The sequence below is a fragment of the Scylla paramamosain genome, chromosome 40, assembly GCF_035594125.1.
Source record: "Scylla paramamosain isolate STU-SP2022 chromosome 40, ASM3559412v1, whole genome shotgun sequence".
In the NCBI taxonomy this organism is placed as follows: domain Eukaryota; kingdom Metazoa; phylum Arthropoda; class Malacostraca; order Decapoda; family Portunidae; genus Scylla; species Scylla paramamosain.
The window spans coordinates 3,815,502-3,829,676 of record NC_087190.1 but is presented as its reverse complement, the minus strand read 5'-3'; the positions used below and the strand labels follow the sequence as shown (position 1 = coordinate 3,829,676).

General features: G+C 38.9%; 1 protein-coding gene across 5 annotated transcripts in view; it reads right to left on the bottom strand.

The window, feature by feature from the left end:
- Positions 1-14,175, bottom strand: part of LOC135092722 (uncharacterized) — a 101,679-nt gene that overhangs the window by 64,293 nt on the left and 23,211 nt on the right. For 4 of the 5 annotated variants that reach the window (XM_063991357.1, XM_063991361.1, XM_063991359.1 and 1 more), the window contains exons 3-5: positions 9,097-9,218; positions 8,284-8,478; positions 7,432-7,522 (exon numbers count right to left, since the gene is read on the bottom strand). In XM_063991357.1, coding sequence (XP_063847427.1) covers positions 7,432-7,522; positions 8,284-8,478; positions 9,097-9,218 — 408 coding nt within the window. The remainder of the gene's footprint in view (positions 1-7,431; positions 7,523-8,283; positions 8,479-9,096; positions 9,219-14,175) is intronic. The other variant, XM_063991360.1, reaches the window with a different exon arrangement.

Genomic DNA, 14,175 nt, shown 5'->3' with positions numbered 1-14,175 from the left:
TGTTCTTCTCCTAAATCTATTAACAGTGGTGTTCCTCAGGGTTCTGTCCTGTCACCCACTCTCTTCTTATTATTCATTAATGATCTTCTAAACCAAACTTCTTGTCCTATCCACTCCTATGCTGATGATACCACCCTGCACTTTTCCACGTCTTTTCATAGACGTCCAACCCTTCAGGAGGTAAACATATCACGCAGGGAAGCCACAGAACGCCTGACTTCTGATCTTTCTAAAATTTCTGATTGGGGCAGAGCAAACTTGGTATTGTTTAATGCCTCAAAAACTCAATTCCTCCATCTATCAACTCGACACAATCTTCCAGACAACTATCCCCTCTTCTTTAATGACACTCAACTGTCCCCCTCTTCTACACTGAACATCCTCGGTCTGTCCTTTACTTATAATCTGAACTGGAAACTTCACATCTCATCTCTAGCTAAAACAGCTTCTATGAAGTTAGGTGTTCTGAGACGTCTCCGCCAGTTTTTCTCACCCCCCCAGCTGCTAACTCTGTACAAGGGCCTTATCCGTCCACGTATGGAGTATGCTTCACATGTCTGGCGGGGTTCCACTCATACCGCTCTTCTAGACAGGGTGGAATCAAAAGCTTTTCGTCTCATCAACTCTTCTCCTCTAACTGACTGTCTTCAGCCCCTCTCTCACCGCCGCAATGTTGCATATCTAGCTGTCTTCTACCGCTATTTTCATGCCAACTGCTCTTCTGATCTTGCTAACTGCATGCCTCCCCTCCTTCCGCGGCCTCGCTGCACAAGACTTTCTTCTTTCTCTCACCCCTATTCTGTCCACCTCTCTAACACAAGAGTTAACCAGTATTCTCAATCATTCATCCCTTTCTCTGGTAAACTCTGGAACTCCCTGCCTTCTTCTGTATTTCCCCCTTCCAATGACTTGAATTCCTTCAAGAGGGAGGTTTCAAGACACTTATCCACCAATTTTTGACCACTGCTTTGACCCTTTTATGGGACTGGCATTTCAGTGGGCATTTTTTTTTTATTAGATTTTTGTTGCCCTTGGCCAGTATCCTTCCTACATAAAAAAAAAAATATATATATATATATATATATATATATATATATATATATATATATATATATATATATATATATATATATATATATATATATATATATATATATAAGAGCATAACATTTTTTCCTATATTTACCTATATTAACAAGTAAAAGATTATAACACTAGTGAAAACCACAAAAACAAATAAAATATACCTGAACTAAAAACATTAACTTTTCGCTGCTTTTTAACACCTGGTTCTGTTATTATAAATTACAACTGTATTCTGAAACACTCCAGCCCACAGTTCCACAACATTCAAAGGGCTCTTGTTGAAGTTGCATGGGTTTTTAAGTGTGTTCTTGGTTCTATAGACAAATTAACAAGATTTTTACATTATTAACAGGAGAAACACTCGAGAATTGTGCTAATCATCTCTGCAGTCTTTGAAAATAATTATGTTGAAGTTACACTGGTTTTTAAGGGTGTTTTTTGTGGTTCTAGTGACAGATTAACAAGATTTCTACATTGTTTGCAGGAGAAACAATCTTGAGAACCCTGCTAATTATTGCTGAGACCTTTGAAAATAGTTATGTTGAAGCAGCACTGGTTTTTAAGGGTACAGTAAAAGATCTTCATGGAAGTACAAAATGGGAAGAGAAATAATAATGAAAAATAATGAAGAAAAATATTTGGGAGTAATGATTCAGGACACACTATAACCTGAAAGGCACATAAATGGCATATTCGCCTCTACATACAGCTTGTTAACAAATATTAGGATGACCTTTAACTATTTAGATAAAAAAATGATGGAGAAAATTATAACAAGCATGATACGACCTAAATTGGAATATGCAGCAGTAGCTTGGGCTCCACATAGAGAAAAACATATATGAAAACTGAAAAGAATACAGAGGATAGTGACAAAGATGGTACCAGAATTGAAAGACTTAAGCTATGAAAAAATAATTGAAGAGATGGAATTACCAACACTACAAGAGAGAAGAGAAAGAGGAGACCTGATAACAATGTACAAATTAGTAAACAATAAAGAAAGAATTGGCAGAAATGACTTGGTACCACAGATGGAGGAGGGAGAGAGATGGATGAGGGAGCATGGGAAGAAAATAAAGAAGAGTGGATCTTCGAGTGACATCAAGAAATACAGCTTCCTGTATCAAACTATTGAAATCTGGAATAATTTGAAGGAAGAGATAGTTGTGGCAAACAGTGTACACATGTTTAAAGAGAAACTGAATAAATATGGTTATGGAGGCAGGACAAAATGAGCTTTGGCTCGTGCCCTATACAATACAACTAGATAAATACACACACACAGGGAAGACCTCTTTGTAATGAATTAAAGAGAGACAAGGGGACATGGAAGAAAACTAAAAGGAACCACCTGCAGAAGGGACATAAAGAAGTTTAACTTCCCTCATAGACACATTGAGGCATGGAATGGACTGGAGGGAGAAGTGGTGTGTGCTAGAAATATTCATGACTTTAAGGAAAAGTTAGATAAAAACAGTAATGGAGACAGGACAGCATGAGCTTAGCTCCTCTCCCATATGTCACAACTAGGTAAATACACACACACACACACACACACACACACACACACACACACACACACACACACACACACACACACACACACACACACACACACACACACCATGGCAGACAGAGAAGTCAACATAAACAGGCGCTCCTAAAAATCCAGCCATCTACGTCGCTGAGAGCTGCCTTAGTGGAAATACAGAGGTGAGAGTTCACACTGGTTTAACTCATTGCTGTCCCATCTCCAAAAGTGTTTTGGAGAAAGTTAAATTGTTATAATGAGCAGTGAGGAGGGGGCTACTTCAGTCCCCACTACGTTGTTTACACCAATGGATACCGTCCCTAAGGTGAAACAGAGAGACTTCTCGAGATTTGGGGAAGAGGGCCAAAGGGTCGGGGAAGCAATGATGAGGAGAATTATCACACTGGAAGCCAAAATGAAGGAAATGAAGGATAGATCTGACACGATGGAGAAGATGGTTGAAACTTTAATCACCATGAAGGGGGTGTGGAAAGGTGCATACAATGATCTACATAAGAAAACTAACGTTATATGAAAACAAAATAAATGGGATATGAAGGCAAAGTGGAAGAGTTAAACATAAAACAGGAGAACTGGAAGAAAGAACAAGAGGAAAAAAAGATCGATTTTAGGAAAATTGTGGAGGAACAAATCAAGGCAAATGACACAAAGCTAACAGAAAAAGTTCAAGCTATAAAGCAGAAAGAAAACTTGGTGTCAGACAATGTGGATAAGAAAAAACTGTTGTGGTATTCAGCCTAAAGGAAGAGTGTACACCTCAGAGGACTGAAAGAGAAAAGAAGGAAAAGAGATGTGTGGAAAAATTAGTGGAGACATTACAAGAAGAAAAAGAGCTGACTGGAGAGATTGAAGAAATTAAAAGACTGGGTAGATATGTTGAGGGTGGACAGCATCCTATGAAAAGTTTAGGTCACAAGTGGCAGCTGAAGAAACACTGAGTAAATCCTGGAAACTGGCCAAGGTGGAAGAATACAAATAAGTGTGGATAAAAAAAGACAGAACCAGAGAAGAGAGAGATACTATAAATGAACTAAGAAAAGAAGCAAATGAAAAAAAAAATGAAAACTATCAGAGGTGGAGAAAAGCACTTCTTTTGGAGGGTCATGGACATGAGGTTGAGAAAGTGGTACAGGAGGGTAGTAAACGTGGAAGAGGAAGACTAAAAGTAGCATACATGAACATAAATGGACTAATGTCAGCAGTGTTGGAACTAGAAGACTATTTTAAAAGAGGAGAAACTGGACATCATTGGAATTGTTGAAACTAAATTGACAAGTGAAGGGGATATATAAAACATTGGTGAAGGAAAATACAACTTCTGGAAGAGAAATAGAAAGAATAAATGGGGAGGAGGTGTCATGCTTCTAGTTAGGAAGGATTTATCATTGGAATCTGTCACATATGGGGTGGAGGAGGCAGAAGTATTGAAAATAAGCTTAAGACAGAATATGGGAAGATACCGTAACATTGTGGTGACTTATGTTCCCCCCTATTCCAACTCTTGAAGAGAGGATGAATATAAGAAAATGCTTGAGGACACAAGGACATGTTTGGCAGAGCTGCTTGAGGAAAATGACAATATACTCATGATGGGGGACTTTAACTGTAAAGAGGTATCTTGGGAGAATTGGACCACAGAAGGCAGTGAGTCATCATGGGGGAACAAGCTACTAGACCTGGCTATTGAAAATTTCCTGACACAGCAGGTTACAGATGACACAAGATTTAGGGGAAATGAAGCACCTTCAAGGCTCGATCTAATTTTCACCAAGGAACAAGAAATAGTAGAAGACCTTAAATATATAAACCCAATAGGAAAAAGTGATCTTGTGCTGATTCAGCTCACAGTTATGGATAATAACCTCAGTATAAGAAAAGAGGACCACAGAAGAGAATGGCTAAACTACAGCAAGACTAACTTTGGACGACTTAGGAAGTAGTTCAGCAAAGTGAATTGGAACATAGTTATTCAAAAGGAGGACATAGAGGAAAAGTGGACAGCTTTCCTGGTCATTTGTAATAAGGGAGTAGAGAAATAGGTACCCAAAAGATCAACAGAGAACCTTTTCAAAAAGGATTGTTACAACAGATGTGCAACAGCTAGACTGGAGAGAGAAAAAGCATGGAGCAAGTGGAAGAAAAACAAGAGACTGGACCTGTGGAAAAATTATATGAAGAAGAATATGTCAAAAATCGCAGAGATGAGCAGAAAAATTTTGAAAAGAATGTTGTGGAGAAATGTAATGACCAACCAAAATTATTTTATAAATTCATCAATGGAAAATTAAAGAGTAAGGATGAAATAAGCATGGTAAAAGCTGGAGAAGAGACAGTGGAAGACCCAAAACAGGTAGCTGAAGTGTTTAACAGATACTTCCACTCTGTGTTTACTAAGGAAAATTATTTCAGAGGTGAGAGGACAGCGTTAGAAAAAGGGACCGACCTAAAGGAGATTAAAACATCGGTAGAAGAAGTAAAGAATATGTTGGAAGACCTGGATGTAAAGAAAGCAATGGGTCCTGATGGTGTATCGAGTTGGATTTCAAAAGAGTGTAGCTCACAATTAGTCTCAGTGCTGCACAATATAATTAGCACCAACCTGGTAAAAGGTAGAGTACCCAAAGACTGGAAACGGGCGGATATTACCCCAATTCACAAGACCGGAAGTAAAGAAGATCCATTAAATTATAGACCTGTATCACTCACAAGTGTGGTGGCGAAGATTTGTGAAAAGATCATCAAGAACAGATGGGTGAAATACCTAGAAGACAACAAGGTGATAACAGAGAAACAATTTGGTTTCAGAAAAAGATCTTGTGTCACGAATTTGGTAAGTTTCTACTCAAGAGTAATAGATATAGTGCAAGAGAGAGATGGATGGGCTGACTGCATATACTTAGATACAAAACATTTGATTTTGAAGTTCTGCACAGAGGACTAATATGGAAATTGGAAAAAATTGGAGGACTTGGTGGATCACTGTTAAAGTGGATGAATGACTTTTTGACAAACTGAGAAATGAGGACAGTAATTAAAGGCAGCAGGTCAATCTGGTCAAAGTGGAGTCCCCCAAAGTTCGGTACCTGCACCTATTATGTTCACAGTTTATGTAAAATGATATGACAAGGAGTAGAAAGTTATATGAACCTTTTTGCTGATGATGTTAAGATTATGAGGAAAGTAACAAATGAAGAGGACTGCAATGCTTTAAATCAGGACTTAATTAAGATTAATGAATGGTCATTGAGGTGGAATATGGAGTTTAATGCTAAAAAAATGTAGTGTGATGAGGTTTCAATAAAGTGCAAAAAGACCAGTTGGCAGCTATTACTTAGGGGATGAGGAAATCTCTATAAGATCAGAAGAAAAAGACCTAGGAGCAATCATTACTGATAATTTGTCATTTGGGAAGCACATAAAACAAAATTATATAATCTGCTGAGAAACATCAAGATAGCATTCTCCTATATTGATGAAGATATGACAAACAAACTGATAACAACGATGATACGTCTGACATTGGAGTATGCAGCATTAGTGTGGTCGCCAAGTTTGAAAAAGGATACAAGAAAGTTAGAAAGAATCCAGAGAGCTGCAACTAAAATACCTGCTACCCTAAGACAGTATAGTTCTGAGGAAAGGTTGAAGAGATTGGGCCTGACTACACTAGAAAAAAGAAGGGAAAGAGGTGATTTGATAGCAATATATAGGATATTGGAAGGAATGGAAAAGTTGGACAGAGAAGACCTCATGATACCAGATACGAAAGACACAAGAGGACATGGAAGGAAATTGAAAAGGAGTGTTTGCAGAAGAGACATCAAGAAACATAGCTTCCCCTACAAAAGTATAACAGTGGAATGAACTTAAGACTGTGTGCAAAAACAATTCATAAATTTAAAGAAAATCTAGATAAAAGTCGATATGAAGACAGGACAGCACGAGCCTAGTGTGGCTCTTGTCCTATATTTCACAACTAGGTAAACACACACACACACACACACACACACACACACACACACACACACACACACACACACACACACATCTATAGAATAATAAATGGTATGGAAAATGTGGACAAAAAAATTTTATAAATTTAGACACAGAATACAAGGGGACACAGTAAGAAGTGAGAAGTTGAAGAAAGTTAACTGTAGAAGAGACATCAAGAAATACAGTTTTCCTCATAGAATTGTGAACAAAAGGAATGAACCAGTGAAGACGATGTCAATGCCATAACTGTCCATGCTTTTAAGACCAAATTGGATAGATATAGAGACGGAATACTATGAGATTACTCCCCTCCCATAAACCACAACTAGGTAAATACAACTAGGTAAATACCACACACACACACACACACACACACACACACACACACACACACACACACACACACACACACACACACACACATACACATGTCATTCACACCCTCAGCCCCATTAGCCCTTGTTGCAAAGGGATTGTGGACCACCATACTACACTACTACTGCTACTACTACTACTACTACTACTACAACAACAACAACAACAACAACAACAACAACAACAACAACAACAACAACAACTACAACTGTCTCTGTATCTGTCTATCTATCCATCTATACACCAGACTGGCAATTCCACACAGGGTGCCCCAGACAAAGCACCACACACACACACACACACACACACACACACACACACACACACACACACACACACACACACACACACACACACACACACACACACATCATTCACACTTTCAATTTCATTGACCCCTTTTGGAAAAGGAAACACACCTTTGATCATCTTCCTTGCCATGGTGCCGGGCTGCCTTGGCTTGTGGTCTGGCTTGTTCATCACGCCTCCACACGCATATTGGTAGAAATCCTGCACATATACAGTTACAAATTAGACATGTGGGTTTTTTACAGCTTATTCTCTTCACCTCCCTTATGCAAGAGTTAACTGTTTCATCTCATTAGTTCTCTCCCCTAACTGACTGTCTTCAGCCTCTCTCTTTCTTCCCCCTCAACAAGTCCTCTCCTCTAACTGTCTTCAGCCACACTCTCTTCCCACTCGGTAAGTCCTCTCCTCTAACTGACTATCTTTAGCCTCCCTTTCTTCCCCCTCAACAACTCCTCTCCTCTAACTGATTGTCTTCAGCACACAAACTGCTCTTCTGATCTTGCTAACTGCGTATCTCCCCTCCTCCCATGACCTCACTGCACCAGACTTTCTACTTTCTCTCACTCCTATTCTGTCCACTTCTCTAATGCAAGAGTTAACCAGTATTCCCAGTCTTTCATCCTTTTCATTAGTAAACTCTGGAACTTCCAGCTGGTTTATGTACATACTCCTGCCTGTGACTTAAACTCCTTCAAGAGGGAGGCTTCAAGACTTCCCTAATTAAGGATAACCACTTTGGCTCTACTCTTTGGGGACTGGCACCTCCAGTGGGCATTTTTTTTTAATTTATTTATTTATTTATTATTATTATTACTATATATTTATTTAGCTATTTAATGGTGACTCTTGCATAGAAAAGCAAGATTATCAGTCAGTTAATCAGTCAGTCAGTCAGTCAGGTCAGTAAATAAAGTAATAGTTATCTCACAAGCATCAGTCAGTCAGGTACTCATGTCACTCACCTCACAAGCTTTGGCCTTCCCAGTACTGTCCATCATCATTTTTGAGTAATTTGCCAGAATCAAACAGGCAGGTGAGTTACACATCTTGTACCCAAGAGGTGGGCTTGTGGTGGTGGTGGTGGTGGTGGTGGTGGTGGTGGTGGTGGTGGTGGTGGTGGTGGTGGTGATGTCAATAGTTACAGAACTTGCTGCATCCTGTTGATAAAAGAATGGTATTTAGAGTAGTAATAGTAGTAGTAGTAGTAGTAGTAGTAGTAGTAATGGTAGCACACACTTATATCAATTGGGCTGTCTACTGTACTATGTGTCATCACGTGTGTGGCAGTAATTCAGGCAGGTGAGGACACAGGGACACAAGGAACACTGCTAGACAGATGCTCTCATTCACTGACTGGTCTTCATACTCCCATCTTGTTTTGAAACATGTGGCAAACTAACATTGTATTTCTACCAAAACTCATTCTGAATCATAAGAAAACAGACTATCCAAACAGTGCTAATAATGTGGAATCCTATAATTAAATGTTAGTTGTGACAGGAATAAAATAATGGTGTAACCGAGGAAATGAAGCACTGAGAGAAGGTCAAGAAGAAGGTGCAAACTGGCTGTCTTCAGCCTTTCTGTCTGGGATGGTCTTGAAAATAGTGGTGGTGAGAGTGCAAAACATTTCAGAATATGGGTTTAGTGAGATTAGGAGTGAGGTGTTCTATGGCTTCCTTGCATGAGCTGTTTATGTAATTCCTGAAGGGCTGGATGTGTATGAAAAGGGTGGTATCATCAGCATAGGAGTAGTTAGGACTATTAATACTTACTGCTTCATGGGGCCTCTGTACAACATGATTGAGCACCACAGACACAATAATGATGATGCCAACAACCACAATAGCCAGGGCATGGATGTATCGGATTTTTTGCAGCATGGTGGTGATGAGGCCTGCCCAGACAGAGAGAGACAGAGATACAGGATAAGTGGTGTTTTTCGTGGTAGTGGTGGTAGTGGTCATGCTGGTGGTGGTGGTGGTAGTGGTGAAAGTGTTTCTTTATACTGCATTGATGGAATAAATTATGATGATTTTTTTTCTTCTTTTAAATAGGAGGGGCACTAGCCAAGGGCAAAAAAATTTGCAACCCACCACTGTGGTGCCGAACCCTGAACAAAGTCAAAAGCAGTAGTAAAAAATACAGGATAAGTGTCTTGAAACATCCTTCTTTAAAGACTTCAAGTCATAGGAAGTGAAACTACAGAAGCAGGCAGAGAGTTCCAGAGTTTACTAGAGAAAGGAATGAATGACTGAGAATACTGGTTAACTCTTGCATTAGACAGGTAGATAGAATTGGGGTGAGAGAAAGAAGAAAATCTTGTGCAGCAAGGCCATGGGAAGAAGGAAGGCATGCAGTTAGCAAGATCAGAAGAGCAACTGGCATGAAAATAGCAGAAGATAGAAAGAGAAGCGTCACTGTGGCGATGAGAAAGAGGCTGAAGACGGTCAGTTAGAGGAGAGGAGTTAGTAAGACGAAAAGCTTTTGATTCCACCTTGTCTAAAAGAGTGGTATGAGTGGAACCCCCCAGACATGTGAAGCATACTCCATACATAGACAGATAAGACCCCTGTACAGAGTTAGTAGCTGGGGGTGGTGGCAAAAACTGGCAGAGACAACTCAGAATGCCTAACTTCATAGAAACTGTTTTAGCTAGAGATGAGATATGAAATTTCCAGTTTAGATTATAAATAAAGGACAGACCAAGGATGTTGTGTAGAAGAGGGGGACAGTTGAGTGTCATTGAAGAAGAGAGGATAGTTATCTGGAAGGTGGTGTCAAGTTGATAGATGGAGGAATTGATTTTTTGAGGCATTGAACAATACTAAGTTTGCTCTGCCCCAATCAGAAATTTCAGAGAGATCAGAAGTTCTGTGGCTTCCCTGTGTGAACTGTTTACTTCCTGGAAGGTTGGATGTTTACAAAAAGACGTGGAAAAGTGCAGGGTGATATCATCAGCGTAGAAGTGGATAGGGCAAGAAGTTTGGTTTAGAAGATCATTGATGAATAATAGGAAGAGAGTGGGTGACAGGATAGAACTATGAGGAAAACCACTGTTAATAGTTTTAAGAGAAGAACAGTGACTGTCTACCACAGCAGCAATAGAACAGTCAGAAAGGAAACTTGAAGTGAAGTTACAGAGAGAAGGACAGAAGCCATAGGAGGGTAGTTTGGAAATTAAAGCTTTGAGCCAGACTCTATCAAAAGCTTTTGATGTCTACGGCAACAGCAAAAGTTTCACCAAAATCTCTAAAAGAGGATGACCAAGACTCAGTAAGGAAAGCAAGAAGATCAGCAGTAGAATGGCCCTGATGGAAACCATACTGGCAATCAAGTAGAAGGTTATGAAGTGATAGATGTTTAAGAATCTTCCTGTTGGGGACAGACTAAAAAACTTTAGATAGGCAGGAAATCAAAGCAATAAGATGGTGGTTTGAGGGATTAAAATGGTCACCCTATTTGGGAAAAGGGTGAATGTAGGCAAACTTCCAGCACAAAGGAAAAGGTAGATGTTGATAGACAGAGTTGGAAGAGTTAGACTAGGAAAGGTGCAAGCATGAAGTGACAGTTTTGGAAAAAAATAGGAGGTACCTCATTAGGTCTATAAGCTTTCTAAAAGTTTAGCCCAGCGAAGGCATGGAAAACATCACTGCGAAGGATCTTAATGGGTAGCATGAAGTAGTCAGAAGGTGGAGGAGAGGGAAGAACAGCCCCTGAATCATCCAAGGTAGAGTTTTTAGCAAAGGTTTGAGCAAAGAGTTCAGCTTTAGAAATAGACAAGATGGCAGTGTTGCCACCTGGTTGAAATAAAGGTTACTATTAAAGTTACTGGAGATGTTTTCGGTTAGGTGGCAGAAGTCATGAGGGGAGTTAGATCTTGAAAGATTTTGACACTTTCTATTATTGAAGGAGTTTTTGGCTAGTTGGAGAACAGACTTGGCATGGTTCCAAGCAGAAATATAAAGTGCATGAGATTCAGGTGATGGAAGGATCAAGTATCTTTTGTGGGTGGTGATTGTTAGTGTTTTTAGACTGCCAGTAAAAAAAACTGGAATGCTGACAAGTGATAATGATGGTAATTCTTCATTATAACCTGTAACTTTAGGCCCAAGGACTTTGATAGAATTAATGATTTATTTTCTACTTATTCTGTGAATATTATGTGACACTGGTGGGCCACTAACACTATGTTTATCCTAAGTACTTCCCTTAATGAATGAAGTATCATATTGCTCATCCAGTAAGGCACACACAAATATTTAACTTCTGATTATACAGAAATAGGGCACATGCAACACAACAATGATGGTGATGATGATGATATGAAACTGGCTCCCTCCCTCCCTGCCTCCCCTAATAATACACCATCCCTCTCCTTTTTGCTCTGCAGGTCATTCTCGGGTCACTTGGGTCACTGTCTTATCTCCCCTGTCCTGCCCTGTCCTGCCCTGCCTTGCCCTGTCCTGCCCTGCCCTGTCCTGCCTTGCCCTGTCCTGCCTTGCCTTGCCTTGTCTTGTCCTCCCCTGACCTGCCCTGCCTTTTTTATAATTTCTCTCTCTCTCTCTCTCTCTCTCTCTCTCTCTCTCTCTCTCTCTCTCTCTCTCTCTCTCTCTCTCTCTCTCTCACGCACACACACACACACACACACACACACACACACACACACACACACACACAAGTATGCAGTACACACAGAATAAGGAGATCTACATGGAACTATGGGTGAAGATACAATAATGAAAATAATAAAGAAAAGGATTTGGGGATGATTATTCAGGACACACTGTCACCAGAGAAACATGTGAGATTTTTGGCTCCACATATAGGATGTTAAGTAACATTAGAGTGGCCTTTACCTACATGGACATGGATATGGAGGAAAAAAAAAATTACAACCATGAAATGCCTCAAGTTGGAGTACACTGCAGTCATACGGTCTCCACACAGGAAGAAGAATATAAGGAAATTGGAAAGAATACAAAGAACAGCAATGAAGATGCCAGAACTGAAGGAAAAGATTTATGAAGAGCAACTGGAAGAAATGAGATTAATACCACTGGAAGAGAGAAGAGAAAGGGGAGACTTGATAACAATGTACAAATTAATAAACTGTATGAAAAGGTAAACAGATAAGTTCTGGAGATGCATATGGATGAAGGGACAAGATGTATGAGAGGACACACAAAAAAGATTAAGATGAATGAATGTCTCACGGACATCAAGAAATACTGTTTCCTGTACCAAAGCATTGCTCTCTAGAATAGCTTAAGTGAGGAGGTGGTTACAGGTGCTAGCATAAACAAATTTAAAGAAAAATTGGATAACTGTTGATATGGAGACAGACAAAAGAGTTTTAGCTCAAACCCTGTACAATACAATTAGGTAAATACAAACATACACAGAACATCAAGTCAACAACAATAACAGATGCATTTGCTCCCACTAATGAGTTGATTTTATAAGGAAATCACACCATAAACTGGACCTAGAAGAGGACAGCATCACCAAGAAGGCCTAGGGATGTAATTAGGGTCTGAGTGATCCCATTGGTGAGGAAATAGTGAGTGTTGTGGATTCATGACTCCAGCTAACAGAGAAAGATGGCATATGCAATTCTAAGCTCATTTTCACGAAGTTGATATGAACTTAGATGGATTTAGTGACACAGACTGAAATAAAAGTGAGATTGGGTTTTTAAAATGAGATTAAGAAAAGTGTAAAGTGATGCAAAACAGCAGAAGAAGCAGATGAAAATAGTGTTGAAAATGGTAAAGAGGCAGTCATGGATGAAACGAAAATAAAAAATGATAAAGCAATTGTAGAGACTTCAAGGAAATAAGTGAAAAGCAACAGAAAAAATAAAGTAGAAAAGGAAATGGTAATGACATTGAAAAACAGTGAAGATCTGGTAAAAGATGCAGCACATAAGAAAAGTGTTATAATTTATGGAATAAAACAGGAAAATATAACACACAAATTGAAAAGAGACAAAAAAGAAACAAAAAACAGTGAAGGATTTGCTGAAGAAACTAAATGGTGAAGATGACACTAAATTCAAGGAAGAAATGGAAGAAGTTGTTAGACTGGGACCTTATCTGGAGGGCAAAACAAGACCTATGAAAATAAGACTAACACCACACCAAGTAGCAGAAGAGATACTAGAAAGAACATCCAAACTAAGAGAAGCAGAAGACTGCAAGGATATATACATCAGGAAGAACAGAAAAAAATTGAAAGAAATGTATGAAGAGGCTAAAGAGAAAAATTAATCAAGAACATAAGATTTTTTTTTTAAGGTTTTTGAGAGACAGGGTGAAGAAATGGTATATAAAGGTATAATGGTAAAGAAATAAAGGAAAAGAAAATAGGGAAAATAGTAAAAATGAATGACAAATTGTGGCATATACCAACATAAACAGACTGGTACACAGAAAATTGGAATTACAAGACTATTTTAAAAGAGAAAAATTCAAAGGTCATGTGTTTAACAGAAGCAAGGCTGGAAGAAAACCAGATAGTCATTAACAATAACTACAATAAATGGAGAAAAGACAGGACTGGTAAAGGAGGGGAAGGTATAGTGATAATGACAAAAAAAAGGGGTGAAGACAAAAATAGTGAAATATGGAGATGGAAAAGCAGAAATAGTGAGTGTTAACTTGGAGGATAATAATGGAGAAATACTAATGGTAATAACAACCTATGTACCATCCAAAACAAATTCTTGGAACAAGGAAGAATATGAGGAAATAATAGAAGATACCATTCAGTTTGAGCAAACTAATCAAAAGTAATAAAAGAGTATTATTAGTTGGTGACTTCAGTTGCAAAGAAGTAGATTGGGAAACATT